At 40.9% G+C, this 18691-nt stretch overlaps 2 protein-coding genes and 1 long non-coding RNA gene across 3 annotated transcripts; 1 reads left to right on the top strand and 2 right to left on the bottom strand.

Moving 5' to 3' along the window:
- On the bottom strand, nucleotides 6858-8315 carry LOC109849710 (UDP-glucose 6-dehydrogenase 4-like). Its single transcript, XM_020419578.1, is given in 10 exon segments — nucleotides 6858-6881; nucleotides 6883-6972; nucleotides 6974-7094; nucleotides 7096-7376; nucleotides 7378-7776; nucleotides 7779-7892; nucleotides 7894-7938; nucleotides 7940-8062; nucleotides 8065-8199; nucleotides 8201-8315. Coding segments are annotated over 10 exon segments (1437 nt in total). The 5' UTR covers nucleotides 8306-8315.
- Nucleotides 13335-13734, top strand: LOC109851041. Its single transcript, XR_002249650.1, has 3 exons — nucleotides 13335-13404; nucleotides 13500-13592; nucleotides 13718-13734. It is a non-coding gene; the product is annotated as an uncharacterized LOC109851041 (long non-coding RNA).
- LOC109846652 lies at nucleotides 14777-17971 on the bottom strand. The gene is made up of 4 exons (XM_020415896.1): nucleotides 17706-17971; nucleotides 16511-17131; nucleotides 15628-16269; nucleotides 14777-15407 (listed from the first exon to the last, which is right to left on the bottom strand). Exons 1-4 carry the CDS (start codon nucleotides 17969-17971, stop codon nucleotides 14777-14779), a joined length of 2160 nt encoding a protein of 719 aa, XP_020271485.1.

Raw genomic sequence — 18691 nt, forward strand, 5'->3', positions numbered from 1 at the left:
TACAAAACATATGTTAGCTATAAATGCTGCAAATTAAATTGAATTTTTTAAATTACTTACAACCAATTTTTCTGAGTTTCAACTCTTATCTTTAAAGTTAGAATGCTTGACTATCTTTATTGAACACAGAATGTGGAGACGAATTCGAATGCGGATCCTCTAGAATATAATCTACATGATTTTAAATATTAGCCGATAATTCAATATTATCAAATTTGGGAGTTTTCCGCTAGGATAAGTAAGATTTTTAATTGGTTATCACTTTTATGGGTTTAGCGTGAGTTATCGGCGATAAAGGCATGTATCGGCCGATAAGGGAGGCTGAAAATATCGTCTTTATTGGTGTAAGTTTTGAGTTAAATTGTTGGGTAATGGGCTGTTACTTAGTGAGTTCTTAAACCCCACCCGATCCGCTTTTGACAGTAAAATAAAATTTCTAACTTCATGTTCAACCCTAATCCTTCGTGAATCTCTCTCCCTCTCTGTGCGACTGTTCTCTGAGCCTCTAAGCCTCTTCGAACTCCATCGAGCTCAAAATCTTTGTTCCCCTCTAACTTCGTTGACCTCATCGTTCGCCTCCCCAACCTCGAAGCTCACGTCTGCTGACGTCGCTCACCTCTCCGACCTCAAAGCTCACCTCCGTCGACGTCGATCGCCTCCCTGACCTTAAAGCTCGCATTCGCTGATGTTTATATTTCATTATGGATGGTTAGATTACATTTTTGGTTATTATATTATATATATACATCATCCAGTATATCACTCCGATAAATACTACTTATCCCCGATATATCCCCGATTTTCGCTATCCGATAAGAATTTTGCCTGTCGATAAATCCCTGATAACCGATATTTAAAACCTTGATAATCTATATATCCAACCCATTGGCCACCTTAGTTTCAGCACGAAGGGAGGAAGGGAGGAAAAGTGTTGGTGTCTGATGGAAGGCTATGGCGGTGGTTGGGTTTGTTGCACTACTTGTCAAAAGAGCGATGATCAAGGCCATGTGCACAGCATGAAGAGAAGAAGAAGAAGAAGAACGTGTTGGCAGACAAAACCGAACTTCCTCATGCAATTCGTGTGGTACTCCTAGATTTAAGGTCAGTGTGCATGACCCCAAAAATTGGAGGTTGATGGCATCAAATGAATGCAGAAAATTGACATAGTTCTGTGGTGGTGCTGATACGTACAGAGATGCATATGATTCTGGAATAAAGGATATGATGCCAGCAAATAAGAAGAGAGTCTAGATTTTTATTGACAGCACAGAAGGTTAAGAAAATGCTTTTTCTCCTTTATAACAATATAATTATTCATAGAATACCGTAAATAATGTTTTTACCGGATGCAAGTGTGGTAGTGCCTCATATCACATTAGTGTTTACAGAACATGTTCCTCTGACGCAAGTTTGAATCAGGTCACCAACAAGCTTTGAGGAATTTCCTCAAGTCAATTGTTTTTTTTTTTTAAATCCAGCCCGGAATCAAATCTAAGACTGTGGGCACATTGGAACCTCCCAATCATTCACATCACCCGCGGTGGTTCCGGATTAAGTCAATTGTTCATCCAACTTATTCATCTAAAATGACAGCATTCCTTCCCTTAGAAAACATACATTGGAAAGCATATGTCATTCGAATCATGCAGACAATATCTTGAATATGAAAGGACGCAAAAAAAGATCGCTACTTTCTATCATTGTGAACAGTAATGTGAATAAAGAATCACAAGTGAATAATATCAGACAGCATTTACAGCTAATAATATAATTTGTCGACAATCTGTACTAGCTATTACTGTAGATTTGGCGAAGAAATTGGAGAAGAACAGGAATTTTGGGAGCAGTGAACTGTTTTGGTGACGTTCGGTCGATCGCTAGGCTAGGCCGGTCGACCGAAAACGTGCACAACTCAGGGATTGGTTCTGGACTTGGTGTGGTCGACCTTCGCGGTCAACCGCCAAACCCTGTAATCGATTCTGAGGCTTTGGAGTTGGTAGAGATAGACCGTCACGGTCGACCGCCAAACCCTGGAATTGAATTTTTGGTTCTGTCGTTTGCCACGGTCGACCGCGATAGTTTCTGTGGTTGACTGCTAGTCGGGTCTGAGCCTAGGTTTTGTTTTCTGTCCCGTTTTGTTTTGTGTTGATATATAAGCCTAAACACGTTTTAGGATTTCCGGGAGAGCAGTATTGGGGATATTTGGAGCACATAAAAGAACCTTTTCTCGAGCTATTGGTTAGAGTTTTATTTGAGAGATTGAGAGTTTTGAGTGAGAGATTAGTTTGTGGGTTTATAATCTTTATTTATACTCTTCTTCTCTATTAGTGAAAACCCATCCCCTTCTTGCCCTGTGGACATAAGAAACTTGCCGAACCACGTAAAATTTGTTTGTTCGTATTTATGCCGATATTTTGGATTGTTTTGCTTTCTCTCTCGGTAATGGAATTTGTTCTCGGCACCAGTATTTGTTCTCGGTACCTTATCGGTTTGGCCGTCGCGCACAACAAGTGGTATCAGAGATTTGGCTACGCTTGGGCTAGGTGAAGGAGTAGATCTCTATGGAAGCTCATCTAGGACTTCAGTTGGTGATAAATATGGGATTTTTACTATTGTGGATCTCGTTTCTGTCGTGTGGGGTTGAGATCTTTCAGAGGCTCTTATTAGGGTTTTAGTTGGAGGTAAAAATCTCTCATTTTTAGTTTGGATCTATTCTTCAGTTGTTTTGCATTGGTTTGTTGGTGCTTTGAGAAAGATGTCCGATAAAGAAGGAGTTGTGGAGAGTACTTGTGCCGTGAAGACCGTCCAAAGTTTAAATATTTACTCTATGAAGATAGATGTGAAGAAATTTAACGGCACTAACAATTTTGATCTTTTGAGATGTCAAGTCTTGGATGCACTCAACGCGTAAAATTTGGAGGACAGTTTGGAGTTGTACGTGAAACCGGACGATATTAAGGAGAAGGTTTGGAAGAAGATGAATCGAACGGCGTGTGGTGTGATTAGGTCATGTTTAACATAAGATTTAAAATATGATATGATCAATAAGACTTCGGGTAAGAAGATTTAGGAGATCCTAGAGGGAAAGTATTTGACAAAGAGTGTAAAAAATTAATTGTATTTTAAGAGGAGGCTTTATCGCTTCCAATTGAAGAAGGGAACCTCCATTGGTGATGACATGAACAACTACACGAAGGTTCTTACGGATTTAACGAATGTAGTTATTATGATTGAAGATGAGAACAAGGCGTTGTTATTGTTGAGTTCCTTGCCCGACGAGGAATATGAGACCTTCGTTCTTACTCTTATTAATAATGGGAAAGTATCTATTTCGTATAGTGAGGTCACTACTGCACTTGTGAATTATCAGCTTCGGAAGAAGGATAATAAGACTTTGATTGATACAGTAGCGGGGGCATTGGTCGCAAGAGGAAAGAGTCCAAACCATAGTAGGCGATCACAGTCTAGAGGAGCACACCTGTAGTTGGTAAGAATTAGTGTGCCTTTTGTAAAGAAGATGAACATTGGAAAGCCGAATTCCCATAGTTGACAGATCAAGCCGGGAAGAATGAGGAGAAAGCTATTCAAGCTTCAAAGGTGAATGTGACCAAGGCTAGTGACAACAACTTAGATTCAAATTCTTGAGGATATTCTTTCCCTGCACAACCATCAGTTTGTGTTACCGACTCTACAGAGTGGATGTTGGATTCGGGTGCTTCTTATCACATTTGCCCTATGAGGGATTGGTTCTTCAACTTTGAGGAGTTAAAAAGAGGGGATGTCATGCTCATGGATAATGATCATGAATGTCCTATTGGTAGTATTAGTACCATTCGTATTCGGATTGTGTGACGGGATGATTCGGGAGTTGGATAAAGTGAGGTTCGTTCCGCAGTAGAAGAAGAACATCATTTTACAATTGGAGTTTTGGAGGCAACAGGCTATCGGGTGACCTTAGAGGATGTATTTTTGAAGGTCACATTTGAGTCCATGATTGTGATGGAGGGAGTCAGAAAGAAGAATTTATACTATTTGATTAGGAGCACGGTGATTGGTGGAGAGCTGACAACTTTTTTGAATTTGGCTAGACTGTGGTGTTTGTTGATGCTGGGATATATGATTATTGATGCCCATGCATGGATTATTGAGGAGTGCTTTGACCTGCAGATTAAAGTCTTGTGAGCACATTAGTATTAGCAAGAAGACCGCGGTAGAGTTTGGTACTTCTATTCACCGAGCGCAGGGTCTTCAAGATGGTGTTCATTCAGGCATTTGAGGGCCATCTAAGGAGGCATCATTAGGAGGTAATAGGTATTTGGTTTCCTGTGTTGGTAACTGTTCTAGGTATTTGTGGGTTGCAACCAAGTCCCGTTGGTGTGAAGTCCTAGTAGTCAACAACAAGTAGAAGAAGTGTAATTGTAGAAAGATAATACATCATTTTGATTTTTGTAGGGGTTCTTTTCTGCATTTGTGCCGAGCTCACGACAGTTTGAGACACTTCATTAGAGAGGAAACATTGGGGTGACGAGATGAGGTGGTAGATTTGATAAGCCGTTAATTGCTGGAGGGAGATCGGTGTTTGATGTCAACATTAGTTTGCAGAGGAGTTCTGGTGTTGAGGCTTCGACATATTGGAATCATCTTATTCATAGGTTGCCGACTACTGCATTTGGAGTATTTGGATCTGGTGGAGTTGTTTCAGATTTTGGATTGTTTCGGATATTTGGTCGTCCAACATATTGTCACATTCAGGATGTGAGATTTGATCCGAGTGCACATTTGGGACTCAGAGTCATATTTGGTTATCAGGTATTAGACTCTGATATTATTCTGAGCAGGTATATCACATTTGACTCTCGGCCGGTGAAGATTGTTGGACAGATTGTTGGGATATCGCAGCGGGTGAAGAGTGATGCTACTCCATGTTGGGTGGAGATTACTCCACGTTCTCCAGATCATTCTGCGTCATTAGGGATTCCAGCTACGGTGACAAAGAGTTAGGATCATATTGATGTGGATGTAGATGATGAGTTTTTTGATTCGAGTGCAGCTTGTGAACACAGTTTGGATTTGGCTATGGCCGTTGGTTCACTTCAGGTAGAGGTATTTGGATCGTTTCACTTTGAGGCCAGTGGGTGAGTTATCAGCTGCAGATTTGTTGGTGATGATCGTAAAGGTTTGAAAGTCCTTCTAGTTGCTTGAGGGCCTTTGGAGGCCATTTGGTGAACTACGTGAGCCTTGACTCTTTAGGCAAGAGGATACGTAGGCAGTCATTTTTGATGCAGCCGGTTTGATGAGTTGATACCAACATTTGGAGTTTGTTCTTATTCTCGCTTGGGTCTCAACTTGTTGTGGATTGAGTTCGTTATCATGGTTTTGTTCCACTTCGTACTGGATGCAGCAAGTGTGACGTTTGGTTGGTATTGGTGTCGGCTTAGTTTTGGGAAAACTTCGCCGAAGTGGAGAATTGTAGAATTAGCGAAGAAATTACAGAAGAACAAGAATTTTGGAAGTAGGGAACTATTTTGGTGACGTTCGGTCAACTGCGAGGCTAGGCCGGTCGACTGGAAACGTGCACATCTTAAGGATTGATTTTGGACTTGGTGCGCTCGACCGTCGCGGTCGATCGTCAAATCCTGTAATCGATTCCGAGGCTCTGGAGTTGGTAGCGGTCGACCGTCACGGTTGACCGCCAAACACTGTAATTGAATTTTTGGTTCTATCGTTTGCCACGGTTGACCGCGATGGTTTCGGCGGTCGACCGCCAGTCGGGTCTGAGCTTCTGCGGTCGACCGCCAGTCGGGTCTGAGTCTGGGTTTCGTTTTCTGACCCGTTTTGTTTTATGTTGATATATAATCCTAAACATGTTTTAGGGTTTCTGGGAGAGTAGTATTGGGGAAATTTGGAGCACAAAAAGAGTCTTTTCTGGAGCTATTGGTTAGGGTTTTGTTTGAGAGATTGAGAGCTTTGTGTGAGAGTTTAGTTTGTAGATTTGTAATCTCTATTTGTACTCTTCTTCTCTATTTGTGAAAACTCATCCCCTTCTTGCCCCGTGGATGTAGGCAACTTGCCGAACCACGTAAACTTCGTTTGTTCGTGTTTATGCCGTTATTTTGGATTGTTTTGTTTTCTCTCTCAGCATTAATATTTGTTCTCGGCAACCTATCGGTTTGACCGCCGCGCACAACAATTACCTGATTACTGACAGTCCTTCGACATGCAACTATATCCCCAAGAAAATAGCTGAAGGATTTACGTAAAATATCTTCGACATGCTACTATAAAATTTTAGATCGACATGCTACTATAAAATTTTAGTCGGAGAAAATTCAGGTAAAAAATTAATTCAGGCACAAATCCAGAACATTATAATAGTTCAAAGGGACAAAAATATCTTCATTATATTAAGCTTCTCAATGATATCTTTCACTTCCTATCTACAACAATACAACAATAATATTCTAGGAAAACAGAGGTTACATAACTACAATAATTCTCGCATTGAGTTCTATAGAAATTCTTGTACGGAAGTTTGAAACATTAAAATTTCGGATAACTACATGCTACCAATAACCAAAAGCAGAGAAGATAACAGGTATTGACAAGTCAATTACTAATTTGTGCTCCATTCTTTCTATGCTAGGAAAATAAACATAAAAGTTAAACCTATTCTAACAAAAGACACTTTTCCTAAGAATGTCTAAGACCACAACCAGCAGTCTTTTAGTTATAACTATTCCTAAAACAAATTAAATAATAAAAAAGAATATTGAAGCATTGTCAAAAGAAATGACATCCTTAAAGAATCATCAATTGTGAGCTTACAATCCACCAAAACAATCCACCCTTTTTCCTCATTACACGAATGCTGGCATATCCTTTGAGCCACTGATCCAGAGGCTTCCCAATATAGTACACAACGAAACCAATCTCCCTCAGCTTCTGGGGGTCAATCACATTGCGACCATCAAAAAATAAATGCAGGCTTCCGCATCCTGTCATAGATCTTCTTGTAGTCGAGCTTCCTGAACTCATCCCATTCAGTCAAGATGCAAACACCATGTGCCCCCCTGGCAGCCTCATAAGCATCCCACCGAAACCTGCTTTACAGTGGTTGGGCTCAAAGGCTGAAGATGAAGAGGATGGTCCCTATCATACTTGTTCATGACCAAATTCCTCTGTATTTGGTCTTCAGTCACCTGAGGATCGTAAATACTGATCTTTGCCTTGTCACCGAACAAACTTTTACAAACATCGATAGCAGGAGCCTCCCTCGTGTCACCGGTGTCTTTCTTGAAGGCAAACCCTAAAATTGCAATCTTCTTTCCTGCAACTGTATTAAACATGGAGGAGACTATCCTGTTCACAAATATAGACTAAGTTTAGGACGTCGTTGATCTTGATCACTTGTTTCCAGCAGTGAGCCACATCTGGCAAGCCATTGCACTCACAAATATAGACTACGTTTAGGATGTCCTTTTGGAAGCAGGAGCCACCGAAACCAACAATAGCATTCAGGAACCTGGCCCCGATACGAGAGTCCTTGCCTATGGAATACGCCACGTCAGCACCCGTGGCCTCACATAGTGCTGAAATCGCATTCACTGACGAGAACCTCTGAGCCAAAAAAGCATTTGCAGCGAGTTTTGAGAGTTCCGCTGACCAAAGATTGGTAGTTAGAACCCGATCCTCTGTGACCCAGTTTGCATAGACTGATTTCAGTGCTTCAACCGACTTTTGGCCATCAGGAGTCTCTCGGCCACCAATCAAGACTCTCGATTAGGATAGAAGAGGTCCTGGATTGCCGTACCTCCTTTAGCGAGAAACTCCGGGTTGGAAAGGATCCGGGACTTAATTCCTTTGCTGTTAAGGGTTAAAATCTTCTCAGTGGCCCTCAGCAGTCTTCACAGGCACAGTGGACTTCTCCACTACGATCTTGTATGTCTGATCTCGACACATCAGCTATCATGCGAGCAGCTGACTCCCAGTAGGTGAGGTCAGCAGCCTTGCCAGCACCGAGGTCATGAGTCTCTGTTGGAGTGTTCACAGATACAAAAATGATGTGTTAGACTCAGAGATGTGCTTCTCCAGGTCAGTGCTGAAGAAGAGATTTCTACCACGGCACTTCTTAACTACATGGTCAAGGCCTGGCTCGTAGATTGGAAGCTGATCGCTGTTCCAGGCTGAAATACGAGTTTCCAGAAATATCAACAACGATGACTTGGACTTTAGGGCATTTGAGGGCGATCACCGCCGTTGTTGGGCCTCCGACATAGCCAGCTCCATGGCAGCAGATCTTTACCATCTTTTTTTTTCTTCTTCTTCTGAACAAGCTGTTGGAAACTTACCAACTTTAAAGGTTATAGCAAGCAGATAAATTCGAATAAAATAAATAAGAGATAAATAAGAGATAAGATAACCAGGTCTGACGGGAGCAGTCGTGTAATCACTGCCCTAAAAGATTAAGAACCCGCCTATCGCCCTAGTGCAAATGGTTCTCTCCCCCCTAGCGGTAAAAGTCCCCGAAAACGGCCGGCCTCCATACTTGGGCGAGAGTACAGAGCTTCAGCTCAGATGAATAAGATTGTCCAAAAAATTAATAACAAAATTTATAAAGGGGAAAAACAATTTTCTTTAAACCAGAGGAGAGGAGAAAAAAACTTTTTTTTCTTATGTTTTAGAATGTGAATAATGGTGTATTTATAGGGTTGAGGGAGAGAGGATTCTTTTCAATTTTTCGATGTGGCACTAAAACACAAAGGCAAAATTGCCTTTTCTTAATAAATATCCAACAGTCCCCCCAAAAGGCAATATTGACTGAAAACTCAAAATCAATAAATAAATCAATAAATCACAAAAAGAAAATAGGTTGGGCAACCTTACATATCGTGGATTCGGGAGAGGTAGCTTTCGGCTTTGAACATTTCCTTAGTGAGTTCATCGCCACCTGAGGGACATAATGAACTAAGTCTTGAATTAGGCTCCTTGAATAAGGTATTGATAAAAACACACACAATACGTCTTCATCTATTGAGCAAAGCGGGTTGAGCATTAAAGGACATGCTCACAATAAACCGACTCATGAGAGTTTCTAGGGTTAGCCCAGCCCCCCCTAACCGCGGCCATCACAGTTCCTCTCACGTAGGTAAGTCCTCAAAGGGTACTACAGTTGTTTATTTAATACCCCCCATAATACACACGTTGGACTTATTAAGAGTAAAACTCAGCCTAGCCAGCTGTATCATAAGAGCATCATCATCATAGAGAAGGGATAGTAGCACAAGCTACATAGTAATATATGAATATATCTGGGTCGATGCTCCATACGAGTGTCACTAGTCCAGCTTGTTTCTACCACATTGAACCAACATTGGGACTACGTCTCCAAATAAGGGTTGGTTTGTCGCTGTCAGTGATCTCATCTATGGGCTTAACCCCATCTCCCTCAATGAATCCAGAACCACACTCCTGGATAGACCATTTGTCAAAGGGTCAGCAAGATTCTTTTCACAGACTTTACAAAGTCTAGAATCACAACTTTGCCTAGCAGGCGTTGTATTTATTTATCAAGTTCTTATTTTGTAATTAGTCCATCATATTGTTTGAAATTGATATTAGGTCATGGTCTATGAGCATAAAAGATCATAGTCTATGTCTGAAGATGTAAACACATAGTGTTTGTGCAGATAAGGATTTGACCTTAATATCTGAACATTTCAGACTAATGTGGAACTAAAAAACTACAGTTATATATTTACATGCATGCATATGCACATACATGAATGTAATTAATAAAAGATACATGCAAAGCATTAAAGAGAACCTTATAATAGGATTTTGTATCTTAAAAAATATTTCACTACATATGCATTATTTTTTTTTTAAATTTTCTACTATAAGAGATTGCAAATTTGGTTGCCTTCTAAGGAGACCTTCCAAATTTAAATCGGTTGCCTACAAATGAGACCTTCCAAATTTAAATTGGTTGTCTACAAAAGAGACCTTCCAAATTTATGTTGTCATTTTCTAGTACCACCTCTTATACAAATAATAATAATAATAATATTTGTACATACGTGCTTTAAATTTTACAAGTGCATTCTTGCATAAAACCTTGTAATTAATCATGTAACAAATGCAAGTTATCTAAAAGGACATATGAACATTTATTGCAATATCCATCATAACGCAATAAAAGAGATGAACTTTACATTTGATGATTTGAAATATAATCCACCATATAAAATAGAATTTTAAAAGATGCACCTCTTTGATTTGGTTCGCTCATATATTAATCATTTATCATTCGGCAATATATGATGCAAGAAGCGTAATTAAATAAAGGGAAAATTGCTTCCAGCCCCCAAAACTGCCCATAATATGCTCTGCCCCCCCAAGATTTTTCAACGTTCCTTTTACCCCCAAAACCGCCCCCGATTTTCTTCCAGCCCCCAAAACGAATCCCCAGGCCTAACTCCGTTTAAACCCCGCTCGAAATGCCCAAAATACCCTTACGTTTAAAATTCCCCGTTATGAGTTACCTCCTCGTCCGTACCCTGTCATCTCTCTCTTCTGCAAGCAAACCGACCCCAGAAACCCAATTCAAAACCCTAGCCCTAAACCAACCGACCCCAACGCAAACCGAATCAAAGCAAAGGGATCAAAATGGCGGCGATTAAACCCCCAAAGCCAACCTCAATGCCGACCACAACGAAAGCTATGACGCCCAGCGGTGCGAAATCTCAGATAGTGCAGTGCGGAATGAATCTGAAGCTCGAGCTGCGATTGGCGATGTTCTAGAGGACATCGCAACCAGCCATTCTCTATTGCTGAGGTTGTTGTTTATTTGTAGAGGTTAGGCTTTGGTTGTTAAGGTTAGGTTTTGGTTGATAAGGTTGTGGGGTTGTTGTTAAGGTTGTTGGTTACTGCCTTTATTGTTAAGGTTGTTGTTTAGTTGTTGAGGTTAGGCTTTGGTTGTTAAGGTTAGGTTTTTGTTGTTAAGGTTATGTGGTTGCTGTTAAGGTTGTTGGTTTACCCGCAAAGTTTACAGCATAGCTGTTATGTTTACTGATTATACTCAAAAATGCTCTCGTCTTGTGTTTTTGTTTTGTAGAAAAAGGGCAAAGCCAGCTATTACGTTGCGGCCCACCGCCAGCTTCGGTGCCTATCACGACTTCATGCAGAATTTGGTGACGCGTATGGGGCCAAGGCATTTTGCGGCCTACGAAGATAGTGTATTCAGACACTACGTCCAATTTGGCCCACCTGGCGTCGATCTTCCCACCTTTGAGCACATTTTGAGTCAGTGGGACAAGAAGAGCAAAAAATTCGTCTTCACCGATAGGAATGATGGAGAAGAGATCCCATGCTCATTCAACCTTGAGTGGGTAATGGAGCATACATGGTTCTCCAATGAGGGGCTTCATGTTGACCACAATCGGGACAGGAAAAATAGGATTTGGTCCAGGTTCTTTGACAAACCCGAGGCGGGGGGTTCCAGCAGTATAGCTCCCCCCAAAGGAGGCCCCACCAAACGCAATGTGGAGGACCTGCTCTTGAAGCTGGTACTATCTTCTGATCGCCGAGATGTGAAGGACTTTGTCCTGCTACAGATCCTCTATCAGCTGAGCATGATTTGGTGTCCAAGCAGTATTTCCGGCGTTCCTAGGCATTTATTCAAGTACGTCGACAGCATCGAACAGATCAACAACACTGCTTGGGGGACCTATGTATTCAGTGAGACATCTGACGCGATAGAGAGGGCACTGAAGGGTCCTGAGCCAGGGAAGACGACATTATATCTGCAAGGGTGTACCCCTCTAGTTTGTGTAAGTAATCATGTTTTTTACTGATTGTGAAGGTTAGGGTTTACTTGTTAATGTTACAGTTTCGTTGTCAAGGTTACGGTTTGGTTGTTAATATTACGGTTTGGTTGTTAATATTACGGTTTGGTTGTTAAGGTTACGTTTTTCTTGTTAGGGTTACTTATTAATTGTTACGGATGAAGGTGTTTGTTAAGTTTCTATTTCTCTAATGTGCAGTTGTGGTAATATGAACTCACCGGCATTAAGAAGCCAGCACTTGGTTGTACGGTGAGGCCTCCCCTGACAAATTGGGTGAGACTTGGGCACGTTGCTGGTTCTTTGAGATTGGCCACTGTTGTTGCGAAAGCAAGCAAAGCTACGATAAAGCTTCCACAGCAACATTGACAACTTCAAAGAATCGAGGGAGGTTTTTGTGGGAAGGAGCAGGGGATAGAGAAGGAGAAGAGGAGAGAGAGAGAGAGAAGAGGAGGATTAAGGGTCCGGCTGCAGTAGACGCCGGCAGGGCTCGTGGCCCAAGAGACCTTCTTCACAAGAAGAAGAGGAGAGCAGAAGATGACGACATCCAAATTGATGCACTTGTAAGAACTTAGCAATCATTGATTTCATTTGTTTTTGAATTAATTAATTAATCCTTTTAATAGTACTCTACATGTCCGTTGCATATGTGATGCCACAGGATATTGATGAAGACACCGAGCAGCCAAATGATGCAGTTGAGCAAATGGATTGGCCTCAACAAGTTATCTACTGGAAGAGCATCGCAGCAATAAACGAAGCATTACGCCGCGAGAACGAGAATAAATTCAAGGATATGATTGCTGGAGACCGTGTAAAGATAAGTGCTCTTTCTGTGAATGTGGCTAAGTTGTCTGCTCAAAACAGAAGACTGAGAGAGGAACTAAGCGAAGCACGATCCGGAACCCTCTCTGTATACAAGGATAAGAGCCCTACAGGATTGGTGTCCAGCCCATTGATGGAGCCGCAAACTTGTACAGGTTAGATGTGGCTTGCAATTACGTTTGCGTGTTATGTTTAAAAATTGATTGATAAGTATATGGATTTATTTTTAAGGTTAAGAATGTATTGTTAACTTTAAGGATCTAATGTTAAGGTTAGGGATTTATTGTTAAGGTTAAGAATGTATTGTTAACTTTACGTATCTAATGTTAAGGTCAGGGATTTATTGCCAAGGTTGGAGATTGATTGTTAAGTATCTTGGTTAGTTTTAAGGTTATGTAACTGATGCTATGTTTTTTTTGACAATGAAGTACCTAAGCTCATTTGTGTTTATTTTTTGAATCAGACACTCCAGGCACCGTGGGTGGCATTGATGTACAGTACGATGGGGATGTCAATAAATCATTATTATGTGATGAAGCTAATAAGGAGAGCGAGGCCCCTCCAACAGGGAGGGCCTCTCCACAACCATTGTTTTCTGATATCCACAAGGAGAGTGAAGATACTCCGCCAGGAGAATTACCTCCACCAGAGGCATCTGCTGTTGAAAAGGCCCTTGAGGCAGAAATAAACGAGGGAGAGAAGGTGTCCCCGCCAGCGAAGGAGCTACTAACTTGTACAGGTTAGCTTGCTTTTGTACTATATGTTAGAGATTGGTTGTTATGTCTACGTATTGGTTGTTAAGCTTTTTATTGTTTATACTCTGAATATTATCAGAAACAGGCACTCAACGCGAGGGCACTGGAAGGGAAATAACGCCGGCGGTTGAAGTCCCTTCTGCAGGTGATGGGGAGACGCAAACTTGTATAGGTTAGCAACTTTTTCACCATGTGTTTAGGCATCAGTTGTTAGGTTTACTATGAAATTGTTAAGTTTAGATAGAAGGGGCTATGTTTTCTTAATATTTATACTTCGAATGGGTTGTTTGGAATCAGACACTCTGCGGGAGGACACTGTGATGGAAATAAAGCAATCAGAGAATATACGCCGGTGACCGTGACAACCAAACTCTGCTGAATAACAGTAAGGGACCTCTCCACAAGAGGGCGCTAACCTTAGCCACCATTCCATAAGTTTAACAACAGAGAAAGATTGACAACAGGACTCTAACCTTAGCAACCAACCCATAAGCTTGACAACAGGGCTCTAACCTTAGCAACCAGTCTATAAGCTTGACAACCAGCACATAATCTTTAATAACAAAACCATAATATGAACAATTCAACCCCGTGATCTTCTTAACCCATAAGCCAAACAACAGAGCTAAGCGTTACAACAAGGTGCTAACCTTAGCCACCATTCCATAAGCTTGACAACAGAGAGCTGACTTTAACAACCAATACATAACCTTAACAACAGAGAAATGTTATATAGTTCGGTTCTGTATTGGAACAATCCGAGGGTTGGTGATATTACTCTACTGCCTTGGGAACTATGAAATGCATTGAATGCAGTCAAATCAAAAATATCTCGGTACCCTTGACAGCCAATTGCAAGTGAATAATAGTAACCTTAACAACAAACAAATAAAACTGACAACCAAGTAATAACCTTAACAACCAAGCCAAAACTTCAACATTAAAGTGATAAAATTGAAAACCAAGTAATAACCATAAAACTTAATAATTTTAACGATATACTTGACAAATTTATTTAACGATCGGTGATACTGACAACAAAGAGCAGGTGGATAGCAGGTGTATACAATAAACTTTACATTCAATCGATAAACATAACAATCAATCAAAAACTTGAACATTAAAGTGATAAATTTGACAACCAACACAATAACCTTAACAACCAAGTCAAAACTTCAACATTAAAGTGATAAACTTGACAACCAAGTAATAACCTTAACTACCAAGTCAAAACGTCAACATTAAAGTGATAAACTTGACAACCAAGTTTATCACCTTAACAACCAAGCTATGACCTTCTCACTTGTAGTGATATACAGGACAACAAATCCATATACATGACAATAAAACGCTAAACTATATAGGCTCGTTACAGCTTGCACGATTGTGACCCTCCATGTTGCATCGAGAGCACTTAACCGGTCGGGTGTTCAGCGACCTGTTGTTTATTCGTCTAGTGCATGGTCTGCCACGTCTTTTTTTGGTGAGAGGAGGCTTCAACACTCGCTCTTCTGGCGGTACAAAGCGCTTCTCGTAATCTGGGATGGGATAGATGATCGGTGCATAGCTTGCTCTGAACGCAACAACAGTCATGTACCAATCGCAATATTGATAAATTTCTCGTCCCATCCATGTAATTGCAGCGCACGCATGTTTGCAGGGAATGCGGGTGATGTCCCAGGACCTGCAAGAACAAGTCCGATTCTTCAAATCTACGCGGCAAGTTTTATTGGACTCGACCTCCACAATATCTTCCGTCGAATGTTTAATCGCCAAGCAGCTACCATGCTGAATGTTATCACTCAGCACCAACTCCGCTTCCGGGCATAGGTATCCAGACCATTTCTGACCCAATAGCCTCCTTTCATGCATGCGCTCCATTATTTGCTTCCGTATGGTCTCAACCAAAGGTAAGATTCGCAACAATCGTGCCTTTCTTATCCAGCTGTTGAAGGACTCAGCAACGTTTGAAGTAACATGGCCATACCTTAACAACAAAGCACTAACAATAACAATAATTCCTTAAACTAAACATTAAAGGCCTAACCTTAACAACAAATATCCTAAACTTAACAGCAAAACCCTAGCAGAATAACTCTAACCATAACAATAAAAATCTAACCTTAACAGAAAACTGTAGGATAACTCTAACCTTAACAACTATAACAGTGCTGTAACAAAATAACGTCGGGACCAAGCTATCTTACCTTATACCAGGAAAATGCGCGTTTGCCCATCTCTCCGGGGAGTATTCCATTACAGTGACATAAGCCCTGTGATCGATCGCTGCCAATTCTTTCATGTCATTATCCCATTCAGATATTGTGAACTTATAAGCCGCAGATTGTAACAGCTCGCCCAACGTAGTCGCGATATTTGCCTTGTGCCCAAAATCCTTCATCTTTTTTTTGAAATTCTCGACTAGATGCAGAACACACCTTGAATGGAATGCATCTGGAAAGAATTCCTCGACTGCTGCCCTGATACCCTTGTCGGCGTCTGAAATCATTACCAGTCGATGTGGAGGTTGGTAAGGATTTTCCCTATCATACAATAACGTCCATAATCCTTGTAAGAACCATTTCCAGTTAACCTCATTCTCTTGGTCGCATACGCAATAAGCTAGGGGAAATATTCCCTGGTTGCCGTCATACCCAGTAGCGCTAAGTAGTATGCCTCTGTAACAATCTTTAATAAATGTTCCATCCAAAAACAATAAAGGCCTACACCCAACAATGAACCCTTCAATACAGGCATTATAACTAATGAACAGTCGCCTGAACCTCCCGTCATCAGTATCAATAACAACACGACTCCCTGGATTAGTTGCATGCACCATGGATTCATACCTGCATGAATATAACAACAAAGCAGTACATTTAGCAAAGGATTCATAACCATAACGAATGATCTTCAAACTTCACGACCAACACGTATACTTAACGACGAACCAATAACTTTAACAACTAATACGTATAGTTAGCAACCAACACGTACACTTAACGTCGAACCGCCAACTTTAACAACTACTACGTATAGTTAGCAACCAAAAGGTAAGAGTGATTTCAGAAGAATAAAAAAGATAAGGACCATCTCAGTGAATCGTAAGCCTCATCATCGTCACCGAACAGGTCCTGTTGAGCTGTCTCCTTGCTCCACCACGCTTTACTGTAGTTAATCTTGATGCCAAAATTAGAGAGCATGTCGTTCTTGATATCGACCGCACGAAGATCTGGCCTAACCTTCAAAACAGTTTGTATTTGGCTAGCAATGAACTTCCTTGATGCCCTTGAGTTGCCAGCATTTGATCCATGTTGACCGCAGGTGTGGGTAGACTCGAAATTCTTTATGGACATGATAGACGAATTTCTGAGCGGGGAAGCAAACAACATCCAAGGGAAACCATGTGTGTGTTTGAATCGGCAATAGACTCTTATGCGTCTTTGTTCATTGTGGTAAAAATCATACTCGAACCGTTTAGCAATTGAATAGTATTGAAGTGCTAATCTAACTTCAGCAGCACTATCAAATTTCTGACCAACTTCACGTATGGAGGTGTGCCACTCAGTTGGGATCTTTGTTTGGTGATTAAGCATGTCTTCCAGCAGCATGATCGAGTCGCCGGTGGGGTTGCCATTAGGAATACGCTCATCATTACAGGTTTGGGTGAACGGGGTATCTGCGCACCGTGAATTTTCTGTCGGTATTGTCCTGAAGTAGAAATCAAAATACATAGCCTTAGCAACGAACTGATAACCTTAACAACGAACTCATAAACGTAACAACCTACACATATCCTTAACAACTAACCCTTATACTTAAGGGCAGACTCGTGACCTTAACAACAAACGCATATACTTAACATCAAACACCTTAACCGGTATTGTCCTGAAGTATAAATCAAAATACATAGCCTTAGCAACGAACTGATAACCTTAACAACGAACTCATAAACGTAACAACCTACACATATCCTTAACAACTAACCCTTATACTAATGGCAAAACCTATGACCTTAACAACAAACGCATATACTTAACATCAAACACCTTAACTTAGCAAACAACTAGTATACGTAACAGCCAACAAATAACTTTAACAATCAGTGCTTAACATAACCTTGACAACCAACACATTACCAAAGCAACCAATGCATGAGGTTAACAACTAATGGCAAAACCTATCAGTGAACTCAAAAGGAAATCTGGAATGTAATTCCTACGCAGTTTCCGGCGTAGTCTGCGTGTTCTGCGAAGTTGAGGATTCCACAGCGGAGGTGGCATACAAATTCGCGTCTGTAAATCCATTACGCCGACAATACTCGAACATCAAATTTAAGTCGTCGTCATTGTCAATTGAAATGCTGAATTTCTTTTCCCTTTCGCATATGAACTTCAGTGAAAGAGATTGCATTGGTATTTTAAGCCTTTCCGCCACTCGATATCTCAAGCTGATTATTTCTGTATTCTCTTTGATAACGACGAATACACCGTCACCACCTTTGTTGCTTTTTGCCTTTGTTACCACACATAGAAGAGATCCATCCGCCATTTTATTACAGGGAGTGGTTGAAGAATCGAAGAGGCTTTTATTGAGGAGAATTAAGTGGAAGGAACAACTTAGCTTAAAGGGGACTATAGCTGGTGATAATATCTGATGATAATTTTGGAGGGAAATAGTAATTCCCCCCCCCAAAAAAAAGTCATTCTAATCACCATTTAATGCCTACAGTCGAAACGATGGGTTTCCGTCGTGAGAGGGCGAAGAACACAGGCTGCGAAGGGTATTTTGGGCATTTCGAGCGGGGTTTAAACGGCGTTACGCCTGGGGATTGGTTTTGGGGGCTGGAAGAAAATCGGGGGCGGTTTTGGGGGTAAAAGGAACGTTGAAAAGGACTTGGGGGGGCAGAGCATGTTTTGGGCGGTTTTGGGGGCTGGAAGCAATTTTCCCTTAAATAAATGCATATGAATTTTTCTCATAATTTCGGTTCCTCTTATTACTAACCAAAAACTCTTTAAGTGAAAAGATTAATTAACGTTTTACTCTGGTAGTTAGCCAGGTAAGGATAGTACTAGAGGTTGATCAAAGATCAATTAAGTACCTCGTTCCTTGCAGAGCGCATTACGCAACCCCTAAACCTTACCTTAGACACCAACTAATCCAAGAAAACTTGAACCGGTTTACTCAATGATTTTTTGTTCCTTAATAGTATATAGAAACTTTAAAATATTTTGCAAGCATTTAATTTGCCAAGCAATTGTAATGCAAACA

Source organism: Asparagus officinalis, chromosome 7 (genome assembly GCF_001876935.1).
Source record: "Asparagus officinalis chromosome 7, Aspof.V1, whole genome shotgun sequence".
Classification (NCBI taxonomy): domain Eukaryota; kingdom Viridiplantae; phylum Streptophyta; class Magnoliopsida; order Asparagales; family Asparagaceae; genus Asparagus; species Asparagus officinalis.

What these genes read in the sequence shown, in the direction of transcription:
- LOC109846652 (XM_020415896.1), bottom strand. Translation starts at nt 17,971, where the DNA reads ATGGCGGATGGATCTCTTCTATGTGTGGTAACAAAGGCAAAAAGCAAC. An exon ending in GGATTTACAGACGCGAATTT is followed by an intron (nt 17,132 to 17,705) that starts GTATGCCACCTC and finishes TTTCTACTTCAG; the next exon opens with GACAATACCGACAGAAAATT. An exon ending in GCTTACGATTCACTGAGATG is followed by an intron (nt 16,270 to 16,510) that starts GTCCTTATCTTT and finishes ATATTCATGCAG; the next exon opens with GTATGAATCCATGGTGCATG.